The sequence below is a fragment of the Botryllus schlosseri genome, chromosome 12 (genome assembly GCF_051294905.1).
Source record: "Botryllus schlosseri isolate E-star chromosome 12, Bs_hap1, whole genome shotgun sequence".
Lineage (NCBI taxonomy): Eukaryota > Metazoa > Chordata > Ascidiacea > Stolidobranchia > Styelidae > Botryllus > Botryllus schlosseri.
Window position 1 is genome coordinate 15,298,834 of NC_137247.1, and position 18,811 is coordinate 15,317,644.

At 40.7% G+C, this 18,811-nt stretch overlaps 1 protein-coding gene across 1 annotated transcript; it reads right to left on the reverse strand.

Moving 5' to 3' along the window:
• Window positions 1-1,788: 1,788 nt before the first annotated feature.
• LOC145451731 (uncharacterized) lies at window positions 1,789-18,065 on the reverse strand. Its single transcript, XM_080329976.1, has 4 exons — window positions 17,944-18,065; window positions 6,693-6,767; window positions 6,403-6,626; window positions 1,789-2,158 (listed from the first exon to the last, which is right to left on the reverse strand). The coding sequence occupies exons 1-4, from the start codon at window positions 18,032-18,034 to the stop codon at window positions 1,952-1,954; spliced, it is 597 nt and encodes a 198-aa protein (XP_080186102.1). The 5' UTR covers window positions 18,035-18,065; the 3' UTR covers window positions 1,789-1,951.
• Between the last annotated feature and the right edge of the window lie 746 nt (window positions 18,066-18,811).

Sequence of the window (18,811 nt, forward strand, 5' to 3'; positions counted from 1 at the left end):
TCACACCCTGCAGTGGGTATGTAGGCTACTGCTGTAGTGACCATGTTTGACTCCACTAACGCATGTGGGCAGAAAAATATGGCATACACTACGAATCCCGTATATTAGTGCTACCGATAAGTCTCGAATTTTCAATTTTGATGTAACAGATGATTGACATGTATGGCTCTTTCGGAGTTACAATTGAAAATATTGGGTCAATATGGCTCTTCGGTCGAAAAAGGTTCCCGACCCCTGGTCTATAACTTCATATGTCTTGGTGCGTCGTGCCAAGGTAATGGGAAGGGTATCCAATAATCAAGATATTTGACAAAATTAATTCGCGCGAAAAATATTTTGAAAAATTCCCAAAAAATACACCATGATTTATGTCATTTCACGAAATAATTTTGGGCTCCCTTCGATCTCGGCCCCCTAATTGAGGGTTTGGGGTGCGGCAGTTACGGTCCTGAGGAAATCTTACGCAATGTTCATGACACGCGGAGAAGACTATGCGCTAGTTTCTCGCAGATTAACTTCGAGCTAGCCCATTGTTATTTATAACTTTGTTAAACCATTTTATTTCGCCATTCCCAGAAAATAATGCGCTATTGAAATGATATCAGTATCGCTCACGCGTACGAGACCATACTAAAAGAAAAGATTTTTCGTTAGGCGCTCGTGATTGCAAAGTCTCATATCTTCACGGAGCGCAATATTTACCTTTGCGGGCCGCACTTGTACCTCGGTGTAAGACTTCAGCGATAACACTATTTGCTCCTGGCAAAGTTCCCTCTAATTTTTCACGAGTTTGCGCGCCTGCGTCGTCCCTTGGACAACAGTGCGCAACGACTTAAAAAACATCACTTAGGATTTATTGTGCGCAACTTAGATTTTCTGTGCGCAGAGACCGCTTCAGCACTGCGCATTTGCGCACGTGCGCAGCTTCGAGGGAACATTGGTTGTGATCATTGAAGAATAGCAGATTAGCCAATCAAGCGACGTGATTTCATGATTACTATAGTCTGCTTGCCGTTATGGTCGCGGACACGCCCACTCTACGGAAGCTACTTTCAAACGCATTTAGACAAATGTTAACGATTTTCCTGTGAGCTTATATTGCAGGTTCATTGACGGTTTTATAAATTTATAATCTATAACCTGAGACAGGAATACGCATAAATTTTAAGATTTTCCAAATGTTGGACAATCCTAATATGTACACATAATGTAGTGTTTTTAAATATTTTCCCCATTCGCACCCCTGTGAAATCACTAACCAATTCTTTAAAGACTTCTTCTACTAATGTTTTCTTCACGGAACGCCGACTCTGACTTCAACTCCGACTCCAACATTCATGTAAATCTACTCGGAAAACTACGCGTTTATATAATTTTCAGTCATTATTATTACCAAGTGAACTAGCCATGTTTTAGTTCAGAAAATGTGCTCGTAGCACAGAAAGAAATTAAGTTTGAGAATGTCCGCCTACGTGAAAAACCTAATAATTGCTGTAACTGCAACGGTACCGGCACGTTTTCGTGACATCAGAGTATTTTCGATCTTGAAGTAGTTGTTGTAGTAGGAGGCAGAGCAATTTAACAAACAGCGATACAAAGAGTGTTGGAAAATTTCTGTGACTCGGACTCCGTCAGGAAGAAACTTAACGCAACCCGACTTCACAGTTCTGATACATTTACAAAACCTACGTATCTTCGTATCTAAATAATCTCATCACCAGTCTACATTCTACAAAGTTAGCGTCAACTCTTTTCTGGCTCAAGTTTTCCCGACAATAATCAAAGACCATCGGTAGCTATCTTTGTTTATTTCTAATTTACTTTCAAAATATTCATGGATTTTATCACTGAGGCATTCCAAAACACAGGGCTACCGCAAATAAACTTGCCGTTAATAACATTTCCAAATGAAACTCCACCGCGAGAACAAAATAAAATATTTTGATCTAAATTATTGCTCCCACGGAACTTTTGATTCGCATACGACTCCATGCTGGGTCTGGGACGACCACAGATCTCGATATCCTTGATAATCTGTATTCAAATTGTCATAATGGACGTAAAATCCTATATAGGGTCTTGATGGCGTGTAAGGTCGGCTTTTTGTCCATCTGGTGTACGGCGCCCATTCTCCATTTGAAAGTTTTACTCTTCGAGTCTAAATGCAGTACATCCGTTATTGTTGTTTCGGTAGTCATGGTGGTTCGACGACATTGGTCATTTTACACTGAGCCGACATTTTTTTCATTGCGATTTATGATCTGCCGACTTGTAGCAAGGCCCACAATCGTTTCCGTTAACATACCTCTTATGCCGATGAGATGGCGAGGAGTCTATCAGTGCTGGGATGATTCGAGTTAACTTTATAGTAAGACTTAACTTGCCTCAAGTCACTTTGCACTAATGACTTGACTTGACTCGGCGCTTCAAAAATGCCGATTGGCTCGTGACTCGGAGCAAAATCTACGAGTCAATTTCAAGTCATCAAGTAAACGGTGTCAATCAAACACTGTATTTTGTGTATGTTCGTATTATATGCGATATACTTGTGTCACTTGTGAGAGTAACCAGTTAGCCACTTATTGTACGTATCACCGATCCTCTACTGTTACATCACAAATAAATAGACCATAAACAAAATGATCACAGCTTACGTTGTGGTAGTAGCAGACTTAGGGATGGTGTGAACGTGAGGTTCACGTTCGCGTTCTGTGTGTGAACCTCGGAAATTTAGAGGTTCACGTTCACAAACGAACCTTGGTAGGTTCTGCACTGTGAACCTTTTTCATATATTACAATTTTCACTTCGTTATAACATCTTTGGTTGAAATTTATTACATTTCAAGTACGGGCCACTATATGCATGACGCTGGCAGTATAAAAAATCAACACTAAGCGAGGATGCATCTTGAAAATCTCAGAAATTTTACTTGCTTTGTTACAAAAGTTTGCTCGAATATTAAGTAACTCTCTGCTGTCAGGTTGACCCGCAATCACACAACATTAGGAGCAAAATTCACTACGTGTAGGTAGTCAGCGAATGGTGCTTATCCAACCAATCACTGAAATTGATATCGTTGTCTGATGTAAAAAATCCAGCAGGCGTACGGAGTCAATCTTGATTTCATATGTTTACGGTATCATAAAAAAAAAACAAATCCGTACGATTGGGTTGTTAGTTACTGCTCTATAACTTGTAAATGGGGTAATATCGGTAAAAGTACAGAAGCTCGTTCAACACTTTGCTCAATATCAACGTAGCAATACTCAGACGCGGAATAAATTGTCCGGACTGGCCTAGACCGTTAAGGCGTAAGCTTCTTTTCCATTACAAGTCCTCGTCGAAACTGTTGGCAAAGCGACTGAAGATATTGATTTTATCGGATTATTATATCCTTTGACTGCCTCCGTTGACACCGCTGGCGACGTTTAAAACGCCAATATTTACCGCATTGCGGCATTATATGTGGTCCGACTCGTCGCTACGGATAGTGTACATGTACATTAGGGCTGTTCAAAAATAACCTTTTTACCTGAATCTTGCGGGTTACTTGATTAAATCGTTAGGTTGCCTTAAAAAATGACGCACACCAAATTTGAATTCATTCCAACCAATATTCGCGGGTTTCGTAGAGTTTGAAAATTTTGAATTTGCCTAAAAATGCAAAAAAAAATTTTTTTCCAATTTTCCTCACAACCTTATGAAATTGTTGCGCTGTCTTCAAAAACGATGCAAAACAAATTTGACTCAATTCCAAGCTGCAGAAGCCGAGTTATTCAAGTTTTTTGATGATAATTCTGGGATGATCCACCAATCAAGGATAATCCCAGAATTATCAAAGAAAAACTGAAATAACTCCACTTCTGCGGCTTCGAATTGAGTCAAATTTGTTTTGCATCGTTTTTGAAGACAGCGCAACAATTTCATAACGTTGGAAGGAAACTTGAAAAAAAATTTTTTTTTTTGCATTTTTAGGCAAATTCAAAATTTTCAAACTCTACGAAATCCGCGAATATTGGTTGGAATGAGTTCAAATTTGGTGTGCGTCATTTTTTAAGGCAACATAACGATTCAATCAAGTAACCAGAAAGATTCAGGAAAAAAGGTTATTTTTGAACAGCCCTAATGTACATTGTACATTAATATAGGCTACCGCAGCACTGAAATGTTGGGTTGGAATTAGCACGTGGCGTCATGAGGTTCACGTTCGCGTTCACACAGAACCTTTCAAAAAGGTTCGCGTTCACACGAACCTGAACCTTTCAGAGGTTCACACCATCCCTAGAGCAGTAGATTAATCTCAGTGGTTCCCAACCTTTTTCGGCTCATCGCCGCCTTATCAATCTCGACACAAATTTTTGCCCCGAATATCTATGGATCCGAAAAAGAGGACATATTATCGGGAAATATTTTGACCTAACTCTGATCGCTGGTGAATTCACTAAAAAAGAGGCAATTTTCCGATTCTGTATACTTGCTCTGAAAACCGGTTTTCGCGACTACTTTTCGTCCAGTTGACCTTTTTTTCGCGTCATATGCAGAATAAGCCAGCTTTACATGCATATTTCGCAGTGTTGATTTACTATATCTCACTGGACGTTCTAACATTTTCACCCCCTATCGCCTCATATTCTCCCCTTTGGTATTTTCGCCCCTTGTTTCTCAAAATCGACAACTGAGGGGACGATATTACCCACGTTTGGAACCACTGGGATATACCTTGGAAGAGGCATGCACATGGAATGAAATTGGTGTGTAATTCGTGTGTCATGCACGCACACATTGTACCAAATTCGAGAAAAAGCTCGTGAGCGCCATGATCGGTTGTAAACTCATCTAAGCATCTCACGAAAGACAACGATTGTAAACATCATGATAGCTGTCCTCGTGGTCGGGAAACGGGAAAGATTTCACCAATTATAAATATGTTTGTGCCCAAAATTAGAATTTTTTAAGAACGTGTCAAATTATTTTTCAAATACAATGTTTTTATTCGCCTCGATTTCAACATACATGTTACCGCAATTATATAATGACATATATAAGATTTATACGTGAAAATAATTTATTTTATTAAAAGTTCCAGACTAAATTACCGATGGCAATCCTATCGCAAAAAACTCCGACTTCCAAGATTAACATATTGGCATCGGGTTACCATATTTTGGAATCGGGAAAGGATGACACTTTTACCAAATCGTAAAGCTTACTTGATCGAAACTGAAAACAGTCGATCTTGACATATTTACTGGAAATTTTATTGAGTTCACTAAAAATGGTCATCATATTCATTCGACGCCCAATTTACCCACTTTCACTTGAATTTAGTGATGTTAACTATACAAAAGGTCGTCATTTCCGTTCGAGTCCGGAAAGACCCGTTAGAACTTCCATATTACCTATTTCACGTCATTTATACCGATTTTCAGTTGAACATGTTCATTATCCTAGCTGTAAAAGCTGTAAAGGAGGACATTTAGGCGTCCACGGAGGACATTTTGAAAAAACCTGAAAATAGAGGACGTATGGTAACCCTACATATCGGGCACTATGGCAAAAACGTAGTATTTATTACTCCTCGACGCTGAGAATTTAAATTACACACTACAAACATTGTCACATACGCGCTTCTCGTTCGATAAGTAGGCCTAGATTCTACGGTTGATTTTCAATTCAGATTTCCACTGTGTCAAGCAACGATGTCGTGAGCCTGCATGAAACGGGGGAGGAAGGTGAAATTGGACGTTTGATGCACTATCGAAACACCTTTTCAAGGATTGTAGTAATATTCTAATCATTATTAGAATCGGAATTATAATCTATTGTTTTATGTAATTTTAATGATGATATTTCTATATTACTGCTTGCAGTGCGTTCACATTCATATTTCACATGGCATGAGTCCATCTCGCTTCTGTTATGATTCAGAAAGCATACCATATACACCAAACCTTTTGAATTCGATGATTCTCAATCAGTTAACATGGCTGAAATATATCCATCAACGACATTGGGAATGGAATTGATGCATAATGGGTATATGTAAATGAATAAGTCCGTCCTAAAAATAGAATGCGAGCACGAGGGAGTTGAAACAAATCGGACATAGAATATAGAAAGGGTGGACAAACTGGGGCTCGCAAACCGCATGCCGACTTGCTTAAGTATGTCCTGTATCAGTAATTCGAACATTTAGAATTTAATTCAACGCATTATTCCCGAGAGACAGCTTTTAGCGCATAAGTTAACAATATGAATATATTGTTTCGTGTATAATTCTGAAATTTGGCAGCACAAATGACCTGTTCAAAATACTGATTGTGCTTGATTACTCAATGCACCGAAACCAATTGGAATACATAATCAATGTGTCCTGTCCCACCAATAGTAAATCAACCAACCGACTCATCGACCGTCATTCCAAACCACGCGGAGTTTCCCCCTGCCCCAATGTTAGTTCTTGAACGAAGCAGTGCCCTTAACATATTAAAATGCTCTTCGCCGTAAACATTCGCCAATTTTCCTTTTGCCTCTTTGCACACCACCTCAGCTTCTCCTAGAGGCATGGATGCCCTCGATATGATTAGGTTAAAGCATTTCCGGTCGTATAAAACATCGCATCTCCCTGTTACAAAAAAGATAACGTGGCAGTAGGTTACCTTGGCGCCGACATACGTGGAAAAAGGATTACCTTCATTACCATGAGCAATGCTGCGTTGCTCGTCGATAACGGCAGTCGTTGTGTTGCCAGCGGGTACTTTAAACTCTGGAATTGTATGCGTAGCATGGTTGCTAATCAAACAAATGAAGGCTATGCGAGACATGAACATCGATGAATTGCATCCTCTCTTTCAAACCGAAATCTCTAAGTATTTCAGTTTTGTTACTCTAACAGTCCAAACTAGTAATTTGACGTTACTGTCTGATGTGTATTGTCTGCTATTGCCTCGATTTGAGATAACTCGTCCACATTTGTGGGTAATAGATATGCTATTTAGATCAGTGTTACCCAAACTTCATTGCATCACGCCTCACTAGGTTAGGTAACAAACGCTCACGCACGAAAAAATAATCGGTCTGACCAGGGCTTTGGAGCCGGAGCCGGAGTCCGGAGCTGGAGCCGTGAATTTTTACCGGAGCTGGAGCCGAGCCGGAGCTCTACATAAAATTCAGTCGGAGCCGGAGCCGGAGCTCGAGTTTGTTATTTGAGGAGTAGCTCCGGCTGCGACGTATTTCATAAAATGCCATTATATATGCAACAACCATATCTGCTGAGTTCACATAATTCAACAGCAGGCCTTCGCGAAATTAAGAATCTTTTCCTCTTTGGCGCTACCTTTTCCGACTAACCATGTTCCTGGGGATTTAACAGCAGAGCAGTCATATGTTCATAATGTTCAATTTTCATACATGAGTGACGAACCTCGGTATGCGAAATATGCCTGTGAATATTGTGGGTATTCGGCATACCCGCAATTTCATCATCAGCACAACCTTGTTGGCCAATTGTATACGGTTCGAAAATAATGATCACCATGTATGATGCGAAATGGGAGAGAGGATAACTTGATCGACACCGGATGGACTGGTAACGAGAACACCAATATCGAACGTCAAACCATTGGCCATTTGGTACAAATCGAATTTGTATTGATGACGTCGTTATATCCGCCCATATTGCTCTTACTACAGTTACAGTTGAATAATAATCGCACATTTAAAAATTGAATTGAGCTGTATGGCTTAATGTTAACGAGTACAGTTCCAGTGTTTAAACGCCGCATCAGAATTTGAATGCTGTACACAGCAATGGGATGAAGTAAAGTGCGTTATGTAACTACGATGTTATCGACAATTGTATTCACAATGTCGTCACAAGCCGGCACGGCGGCACCTATATGTCTTCATGCATCCGATGTTACTGACGGCTGACAGACTCTAGATTACTATAGATAACTAACCTACGGGTAAATTAGTAGTCTATATAGACCAGGGGTGGCCAATCTTTTCGGCTAAAGGCCATATGAAATTGACGAACGAGTGCGCTGCCCACCAGCCGCGCCAGGCGCGTAAAATTTTCAAAGTTAATATTATTATTACTTGGGTATATTGTGGGTCGTCTGTATACTAGGGCTCTTCAAAAATGACTTTGTTTCTCAAATCGCACTGGCTATTTGATTAAATTGTTAGGTGACCTAATTTAAGCCTACACACCAAATTTGGTTCAATTCCAACCAGTAGCCGCATTGCTACAGGAGAAGAAAGTTCAGTTTGCAAGGACAGGACTATTCGGCATCTGGAAATATCGATATCGAAGATTTCCGCTAATATACGACAATCATTCTGTGCCTACATTTCATCGTCGACGATCTTTCTGCGAGCGCAAACGCGAAAAGACTTTCTCTCGTAATTGCGAATATAGTTAGATTCAATCGGCTAAATCAGGCGTTTTTTCATTTTCAGGTGGGGGTAGGCTACAAAGAAAGAAATCGTGTGACAATTAAACATGCGATGCGTGAAGAAAGATTTTACTACTTTAGTTTATTGTAATGTACGACGATTTACTAAAAATGTGACTGGACCCTGGATCTGCCAATGCGTCGTAACTGATATTTTAGTCATCAACATCCCAAGTCTCGCGGCCAGACTAGTCATATTTTTGGTTGGCTTTGCAAATTCACAATCTAAGCAATTCAATTTCGATAATATAACAGTGAATTTCGATAATATAATGGGAAATTAGCTCGCGGATACTCAAAACCTTCTCGCGGGCCACATATGGCCTGCAGGCCGCGGGTTGCCTGCCCCTGATATAGACAGACACCTTCGATAGTTTTCAGAGCCGGAGCCGGAGCTGGAGCCGGAGCTGTGATAATAATGCGGCTCCGGAGCTGGAGCCAGAGCTACTGTATGATAGAAGAAAGCTCCGGAGCCGGAGCTGGAGCAATGCAAATTTACGGCTGCTCCAAAGCCCTGATTGCTAGGCTTGTATTTTGAAATGTGAATGTCAATCGTAGACCATTTCTCGCCAATAATCGCATTGTCGTACTGGTGCCGCCGTGTCTGCGTCTCGCTGATCAATCAACACGCTGTGCAATTCTTAATTAGGATTTCAAGGCGAGCAGGTGCAGCGAATTCGCGGGCGATGTTGATTGCCGACAACTTTGTCTTTGCAATTACGTATCGCGTCGGCCAATTAGATTAGATTTTCCTAAAATGCGTCTCTCGTTTTAGCAAGGCGAGAGAGAAATCGAGGGAAGAAAGTTGAGAACGTCAGCAACTGCCACAGCTGAAATGTAGCTGAACAAGTGCAGAATTCGTGTGGAATTAGCGAAATATAATGACCTATTTTATCCTTTCGACTAATTCGGCGCATGATTCCAAGATTTGGTAGAGGTTTTAGTCCCCTTAAATAACATTAACACGCCATATTCGCCTTCTCATACGTAAAAACGAATATGTTAAACTAATAAATTAGCAAATATTAGAGGCTATATTTTACATCAATTTTGAGGATTTTGAAAAAGGGGGTTCCGACCCCCTAACCCCCCCCCTGCATACGCCACTGAAAGCATGCAACCGTTTTTTGCAGTTATATGATGCTAGAGACCGACATTTAGAGGGTTTGATCGTGATTAATTATCTTCACGATGGCATCCATGTGATTTTATGGTAGTCAGTCTGCTGAGTCGATGTAAAATTGCCTTATCCAGATAAACGTGCTACCGTCGAGAGTCGTTTACAGTCTTTCGTGCCGAAGGCCATGGGTTTAACGGACCACGCCAACTCGAATAATATTCTTCTCTTGGACAATATCGATACAAGAAGCGTTTCGGTGTAAGCAAAGAGTTTAAGTAGCTTAATTGCGTCAATAGCGAAAATTTTCCACCATTCATGACTGAATCGGTTTTCTCGCTGCCGTATTTTTGGCACGCCTTTCGGAGTCGCATGTTAGCCTAATCTTCATTGTTTTGTGTTGGTACGTCATGGCGCGGTAATGGCTGACGCCCAAATGCCTATCTCTATAAATCATGCGTATTTCTCGGAGACGGGCACCTAATATGCAATATGCGACACTAAATCGCACAAAGAGCGAAAAGAAATTGAAAAATGTTGGAAAAAGTTTCAAATAAATACGCTATGATTTATGTTCATCATGGTTGTAATGACTCGAGTCAATTTGTGTATTGACTCGACTTGTACTCGAGTCATTGCACATGACTCGGACCGAGTAATATGACTCGAGACTGGGTCTACCAAGACAGGCATTTCATTGCAATTTCGAAGAATAGTAAAGTTTTCACGCTGATATTATTTCGTCTGTCAATACTGGCACTTGAAAATGCTACCTGAAACTGTTAAAAGTGAAGAAAATTAGGATATTATGAATGAGAAGCATTCGATATCACCCGGTAGAGTTGTGAAAACTGGGTCTCACATGACATTAACTCGAAACTGACAAGTCCGCACACAATGACTTGGACCCGGGCTCGAGTCAAACACTATGACTCGGACTCGACAGTCTACTCAGTGACTTGGACTCGGACTTGACTCGGTGGTGAATTGAAAATGACTCGAATTGACTCGAGTCAAAACTAAAAAAGTGAGATTGACTTGTGACCCGGAACCTTATGACTTGGATACAACCCTGATGTTCATTTGCAAAATAATTTCGGGTTCTTTTCTCCTATTAGGCGGTTTGGGGTGCCCCGGTTACGGTCCTGCACAGAATGAATGAATTGAAGACGAATGCTCGCGCAAACTGCGCTGTTTAGCGATGAGTCAGCTCGTACCAGACATGGGGTAATCGCGATTAGTAATCGTAATCGATTACGACGATTACAGCATTTTTAAGTAATCGTAATCGCATTCGATTACATTCGAAAAAATCCCGAAGTAATCGTAATCGTAATCGACTACTTCCCATATTTAATCGATTTCTTTGTGAAATAACGATTACTTTTTATTTGTACAAGGACTGTGACATAAACTGAACACTCGTGAACAAGGAAAAGATGTTATATCAGTTATTGAGAGCACAAACGTCTGATTTTCGAATGCCACTGCTCATTATTACGTCAGAGGTAGCCTATTAGCTTTGCTCGTCTTTGCGTAGGAAGTGTCCACACATAGTAAATAGAATATAGATATTCGATGTACCATGTACATTAGTATGATTGTAAGAAAACCCACCGTGCTGTATATCGGTTTATCAATACATTTCAGGCGCCACTACCTCGCATCAGGATAATTAATCATAATCACCTCTCTGCCTAAGTTAAAATAGCAACTTTTGTATTGATGTTTGGTTAGGCTTAGTTAAACTATAGAATGTAATAGTTCCAATTCTATAGTTAAATGCAGTTTCACTGTTGCTGCTTGGCGAGCAGTAGGCCTATATGGTACGAACGTACAGCAGACAAAGGTTTAAAATTTTGTACTCTTCAAATAAAACATTACGGTTTCCACAACGAAGCATTAGCTGCTGATATAGATCATATCTGGGCCGTTGTTTTGCCGTTTCTCGTAATGGCAGCTTGCATTACATTATCACATTAAGTTGAAGGCAGAATTTTATGTTCACTTTCTGTTATTCTCATATTATTCTACTCAAAACGGGCGCCAATCGTTATTTCACAATTCTTTACTGAACATTTGGACCTGCCGCCATAGCCATCGGCTTATATACCATGTTAGCGTGGGTTGTGTAGCTAGAATCAGGATCAAAACAGCAAAAGCGTCCCCCAACCAAACTTTGGTCTTGGGCCCCCATAGGGTAGTCAATTTTGAAGTTGAAGATTTAATTTCGTCAATCATATTGGTGATTGCATTATATTGCATTTTTAATCCTATCTCAGCGCCCGATGGTCAGATTTACCTGAACAGTGGGGGGCGTAATTCATAATTATAACATATGGTACCTTGCAATAATTACTTTATTGTATGTTGTTAATTCGTGACCTCCGGTCTGTTATATAGCCAAAAGATATTGATTGTAGCGGCCCAAACAGCAGACTAAAAGAAAAACTTGCGTGAGACCACTGAGACGCACACACAAATTGTCATGTCTAATGCTCTGTGGGTGCCCGGGTGGCCTTTGCATCGTGGGCTCAGATTGGAAGGAATGGACTTGTTAGTCACGCCCACCCAGCGCGGCTATTAACATTGGACACATACCCTAAGTTTTGGCCAATGTCTTTCTTTAATAGCACACTTCGTGGAGTCTCATGTTGGCCAAAACTGCGTATGTCTTTCGATGTGTCGAGGAGCGGTATTGACTGGCACCTAAATGCCTATTACTAATAATTATGCATGCTTTATTTCTTGAGGGGGATACGTAACGTATGCATTTCGAAATCAAGCTATCTAGAGACATTTAAATCGCAAAGCTCAAAGAGAAATTCCAAGTTAATGAAATCTCTCGAAAATACTCTATAATTTATGTTCGTTTACAAAATACTTTTGAGTCCCCTCCAACCACGCTCCCTACCCTATTGGGGAATTAGGGGTGCGGCAGTTATGGACCTGGCAAGAATGCAAATCATTGGGTGCGATAAACCGTCCTCTATAAAATGGGCAACGGGTACATTATGACGTAACAAGGAAATGTCCCATCTTTTTTAAAGACAGTTGTTATATCATTGGGCCTTTCCAGCGCAATCCATGTAGTGTCTTCCAATATAACTACTACGATACAAAATAAATGTAATCGTGAGTAATCGTGATTACTTTTCCAATGTAATCGTAATCGTAATCGACTACTTCCCAATTTTGCTGTAATCGTAATCGTAATCGTAATCGCGTGATTCAGAAGTAATCGTAATCGCAATCGATTACATTCATGAAGTAATCACCCCATGTCTGGCTCGTACCTGTTCAGTACTTGTCGCTCGCATGTCGTCAAATGACACGTCTTGAACTTGGCGCTTCTTCGATATACGCCCAAGATCAAATCAGTGTTCCCCATGACACCCGTAAATGTTTCCCCATGAACACGATATACATTTATAAACGTCAAAATATATTTTTCTTCATTTGAATAGACGGATATTAGGGTTGATGGAATGGATATATTGGTGTTGGATGTGGGTTAGGGTCAAAGCCGGGGTTAGGGTATCCCAAGATTACGGTTGGGGGAGGGGGTATTAGGGAATAGAAACGAGGGAGATTAGGGTTGGATGTGGGTTAGGATCAAAGTTGGGGTTAGGGTATCCCAAGAGTAGGGTTGGGGGAGAGGGGGAAATTAGGGTTGGGGAAACCCTAACCTCAACTTTAACCCTAACCCCAACCCACATCCAACTCTAAGACCCCCCTCCCCGAACTCTAATATTCCCCTTGCCAAACCCTAATTTTGGGATACCCCAAACTCAACTTTGACCCTAACTCTAACCCGCATCCAACTCCTATACCCCTCCGCCAACCTTAATATCCCCCTTCCCCAACCCTAATCTTAGGATACCCCAAACTCAACTTTGACCCTAACTCTAACCCGCATCCAACTCCTATACCCCTCCGCCAACCTTAATATCCCCCGTCCCCAACCGTAATCTTGGGATACCCTAACCCAACTTCGACCCTAACCCACCTCCAACCCTTATATCTCTCCAAAGGCAAAAAATTATTTTGACGGTTATAAAATTGCATCATGCTCATGGGAAGCACTTGCTGGTGTTACGTGAAACACTGTTTCGATCTCGGGCGTATATCGAAGAAGCGCCTTGAACTTTACGTCAAATCGAACATGTTTCCAGCCCTAGTGTTACCTCAAGAAGTTCTGAATCAGTTTAAAATTTAATGTTTTATTTATTTGATCAATGGACAAGCCTTTTACATTGCATCTTGAATTTAGGGTATAAAATTGTAATTTACCTGGCGGACCGGCAGGAATGTCGTCGCGGACCGGCACCGGTCCGCGGACCGACGGTTGAGAACCACTGTTCTAGTGCAACTATGATGTTATCGACAATTGACAAGTATTCATTATGACGTCACAAGGCGGTACGGCGGCACCTATGTCTTCGTTGCTGCATCCGATGTTACTGACGGCTGACAGGCTCTAGATTACTATAAATAAATAACCTACGGGCAAATTAGTAATTTATATAGACCAGGGGTGGCCAACCTTTTCGGCTAAAGGGCCACATGAAATTTACGAACGAGTGCGTTGCCCACTAGCCGCGCCAGGCGCGTAAAAATTTCAAAGTTGATATTAATATTACTTGGGCATATTGCGGGTCGACTGTATACCGCCCGCTGGGCTCAGTTTGCAAGGACAGGGCTATTCGGCATCTGAACATATCGATATCGAAGATAATATACGACAATCATTTTGTGCCCACATTTCATCGTCGACGATCTTTCTGCGAGCGCAAACGCGAAAATACTTTCTCTCGTAATTACGAATATAGTTAGACTCAATCAGCTAAATCAGGCGTTTTTTCATTTTCATGTGGGGGTAGGCTACAAAGAAAGAAATCGTGTAACAATTAAACACGCGAAGCGTGAAGAAAAGTTTTACTGCTATGTTAGTTTATTGTAATGTACGACGATTTACTAAAATTGTGACTGGACCCTGGATCTGCCAATGCGTCGGAACTGATATTTTAGTCATCAACATCCCAAGTGTCGCGGCCAGACTAATCATCTTTTTGGTTGGCCTTGCAAGTTCACAATCTGAGCAATTCAATTTCGACGAGGTGGATCAATGCAAATTTACGGCTGCTCCAAATGCCTGTGGAGATTACTACTACCTCACTCGCCGTCGATAATAACATGGATGGAGAGAACAAACAACATCCAGCATGTAACGAACTATACGTCACCGGGATCACAGAGTGGCAATGGTTTCCATGCTGACTTGATTAGATAGCTATGTACCCTACACAACGCAACTATTGTTGTTGTGTCCGTAGAATTACCAAGTCACCGATCCGAGTCGCAAGTCCTTCTCTGATTTTGACGTTTGACCCGACTCAACTCGAGTCATTTCTATTTCTACGCCAAGTCAATCCGAAATCGAGTAATTTTACAAAAGGTCGCACCAAACCAAATCGCAATTTTCAGTCACGAATCATCAACGGGTCATGTCATGTCATGAACTAGAAATGTGACGTGATAGCTGGTCTTCTACCGCATGGTAGCTTTTAAAAGAGATGTGATAGTGAAGTTTGTTGTGATTTCAGTGATTATTATAGTAGTTTTAGGGTGAATTTCAAGTTATATCTAAAAAAGATATATGGCACCTGAATATTTTGTTGAATACTTGAAATTCCAAAATGCCGTCGTGGGCCGCACAAAATGTTCTCGCGGGCCGCGTGTTTGAGACCTCTGCCCAAGGCTATCAGGAATTTTTTGTGGGAGAATGCAGAATTCAACTTCATATATAACGTCGATATAAACTAATTGGAAGTCATTTTCGTGAAATAGAAATCATGTCCTGATCCGGATTTATAGATACCGGATTCAATCATTTTTCCGGAAAAAGCTGTCGGATTCAGGTTGCCCACGGCTCGAATTCCAAATTAGGACCCTGTACATCTATAATGCCCGGGTGGCTGAGCTATTTGGCTGCAAATTGTACTCAATGGGGTTGTGATCATTCGCACGTTGGCATGACATATAAAGTTGGATGGATAAGATTATGAATAATAATAATAATGGTCATTGTGTTGTCGATCGTTTACAGCTATGGAGTCGACGATGTTAGGGCATTTTCGATAACTAAATCCATATTTACTCCCCTGTCTTGGTATATTCATGAATTCATGTCCCAACCCTCTTCTGCGAACAGAACGTTTGCATTTGCCATTTGTGACAAAAGTTTCCCGGTCAATTATTTTGGGATTCGTCAATTCTTAGGAGCCAAAGCATAAGCATTGAACAATCATTGTGAATATTTTTTATGGCATATCAGCCAACATTATTTCTCTTGGTTAGAGTAATTTGCTCAGTTTTCATCTTATCATCCCGAAATAACTGCGTTGGACTGGTGTACATGGCCAACGGCCATGTTGTAGTAGTCAAAACACCCAAAATAAGATTGTTCTAATTGTGAAAAGCCGGCGTAATATTCAGGTTCCAAAATGATTAGACTCTCAAAACCTGAAATGTTAGTTCGCACGCACCATTAACTGAAAACGTTAGCATGCCAACGCTAGGGTTACCATATTTTGGAAATCTAGAAAGAGAACACTTTTTCAGAATTTTCAGATTTGCAAAACCGGAGGAAAATTTTGAAAAAATAGTCGGTTGACTAAAAAATGGACAACTTTCTGGCTCAGGTCCCAAAATACAGTTTTTCTTTCACATTATCAGTTGGTTGACTAACAAACAAAACAAAAAAAAAAAAATGGCCAACTTTCCGCCCCAGCTATCGAAATACCCGCCGTGGCGTTACTTCGGTGCTGATTTGATGTATCCAAGTCGATTTCGCCGCACATTTAACCAAAATTCTCAAAAAAGAGGACAGAATCTAAAAAAAGCGAACATTAGGGCGTCCCCCAAGGACACTTCAAAAAAGTCAAAAAGGAGGACAAATCCCCTTAAAAGAGGGAAGTATGGTAATCTTAGTTTACTGAACGTCGGGTTGAAATTGAAATCCAATCACCAGAAGAATCTAAACAATTTTGACCAAGACAAGGTGTGCTGAGTAAAGTCCCACCGATTATAATCGGTTATTGGTTCACCGATAATACCGAGTCGATACCACACTTTAACTGAAATATCGTTGTCGGAAATTAGAGGTATCGTAAAAATATATCGGCAATTTTCGTGACGTAACATCATGATGGTCAGAGGAAAGCAGAGAACTAAAATCTGCTACTGCTATACTGGTAACATCAATGCATGTATTACATTGTATATCTTATGTGAGATTGTGAGGTGCCCAGATGCATGCTTTGTTTATTCCAAGGCCGAGTAGGCCTACCAAAATCGCTTTAAAGCAGTTCAAGTAAATGCTATGGAGTGACGAATATTAAAAATGCGCCTTCAGCTTGTGCAGGGACGGCGAATCCGTGACCTGTGGGAAGGTCTTAAGTGGCCCGCGAGGTAATTCCGCAATTCATAGTTATAATATCAACAACAAAAAATACCCAGGTAATTTATTGTCAACTTACAAGGCCAGCCAAAAGTTTGAATAACCTGATCGCAAAATTTCGGAAGAGGATGACTAAAATATCAGCTCCGACGCATTGGCATATAGCCAGGGGTCAGTCCCATTTTCGCCGAAATCTTCGATATTGATATGTCGAAGCGCCAAATAATCCTGTCCGTGTCAAATGCACCCAGCGATATACAGGGGCTACCCGCAATATACCACTATTGTTGACCGAATTCATTCATTAACTTTAAAAATATTTCGCGCTTCGTGCGGCTAGGAATTGCATGCACGCAGAGTTTTCATGACTAAATTGTTATCGATTTTGATGCGTGATAATATATGTAATTATGTATCATTTTCAAGGTAACCTATTCCAGTTCTCTGCAATCGGACCACTGAAAAGTCGCCAACATTCAAGAGACCCGCGCAATGGTTCGTAAATCTCGTCATGTGGACCTTGGGCCGAAAAGGTTGGCCCCCTGATCTAGAGGCTATGTCTTCATGATATTGACTCAATTATCGGGGCTAAATTCGATTACCCCGAAAAAGATTGCATGAACAAATCCATGATATTATTTATTCATCAGTCGTATACCATAATGTTTGGGAAGCCCTGCTCGAAACAATCAAAGGACAATAAGGCATTTTCATTTCAAAATCGGATATTCCGTCGCGACCATAAAGAGGTTGGCAACCACTGATGGACCAATCAGCTGGTCATATAAGTCTCCCGCAATTAAACGAATTCAATGATATATTTTTTGTATCTTTGTCGCCGCAATTTATCGCGGTACAACACCACATCCTTATCTCAGGCCTTATCGTAAGCTGCGGTACTTACTCTGATTCACTCCTCGCATTGATTCGATTCCTCCGATAACACACGAGAAGACGCAGGTAATAGTTACAGCAAGCATTGTCATCGATACCATGGCAACTAGTAGATAGATATTTAGAAGTCGATATTTAGTAGAAAATATTGATTATAGCTGTTAGCGAAAATAGCTACTTGTCAGACATAAAATTATCCTCGTTCTCAATGGTAAAATCGTTACAAAGAGCATGCATTAGGCTCCATTTCGACTGTATTACGAACACGGACAATTAGCTCCGATATCTTATTGGTGCTATATTATATACTGGGGTTCGAAACATATTGTCAAACCGAGCCAAAAAGTCTTGCCATCGCTGAACTATAGTGTTATAGCGGAATTAGCGGTATTAGGCTACATTCAGACTGCATCACGATTGCAGAAAAATAGCTTTGATATTTCCTTGGCTCTATAATATATAGGCCTACTGCGGGTTCGCAACAGATCGTAAATTTTAAAGCTTGCCTCGGTTATACATAAATACAATCGTGCAGGTATTTATGAAATAAACTACATATATTGTATACTATATAATATATTGCAAACTTGTAAATAATATTTCCAATGTTTATACATATTTTCCATGCTTCAAACATTAACCAGCTGCCGCTATATATGGACAGATCACAAGCTTACAGGTAGAGGCCTGTCGAAAAAGATGGGTTTTATATGCGTCGATCACAATAATAATGCTCTTATTGTAGTCAATAATCGATTAGAATTGGGTAGGAACTAATGCCACGCATTCATACCAAAACGTCACGACTCCGGAGTCCATACCGTTTAAATACCGTTCTCTGGTCTATGTGCACTGTGCAGCCAAGAACGTAGATCTAT

Bases quoted from the DNA above. Each gene is read 5' to 3' on its own strand.
- LOC145451731 (XM_080329976.1), bottom strand. From the start codon at position 18,034: ATGGTATCGATGACAATGCTTGCTGTAACTATTACCTGCGTCTTCTCG. The intron at 6,627-6,692 runs GTAATCCTTTTT...TTTTTGTAACAG, and splicing joins CATTGCTCATGGTAATGAAG to GGAGATGCGATGTTTTATAC. The intron at 2,159-6,402 runs GTTGGTTGATTT...TACTGCATTTAG, and splicing joins GAATGACGGTCGATGAGTCG to ACTCGAAGAGTAAAACTTTC.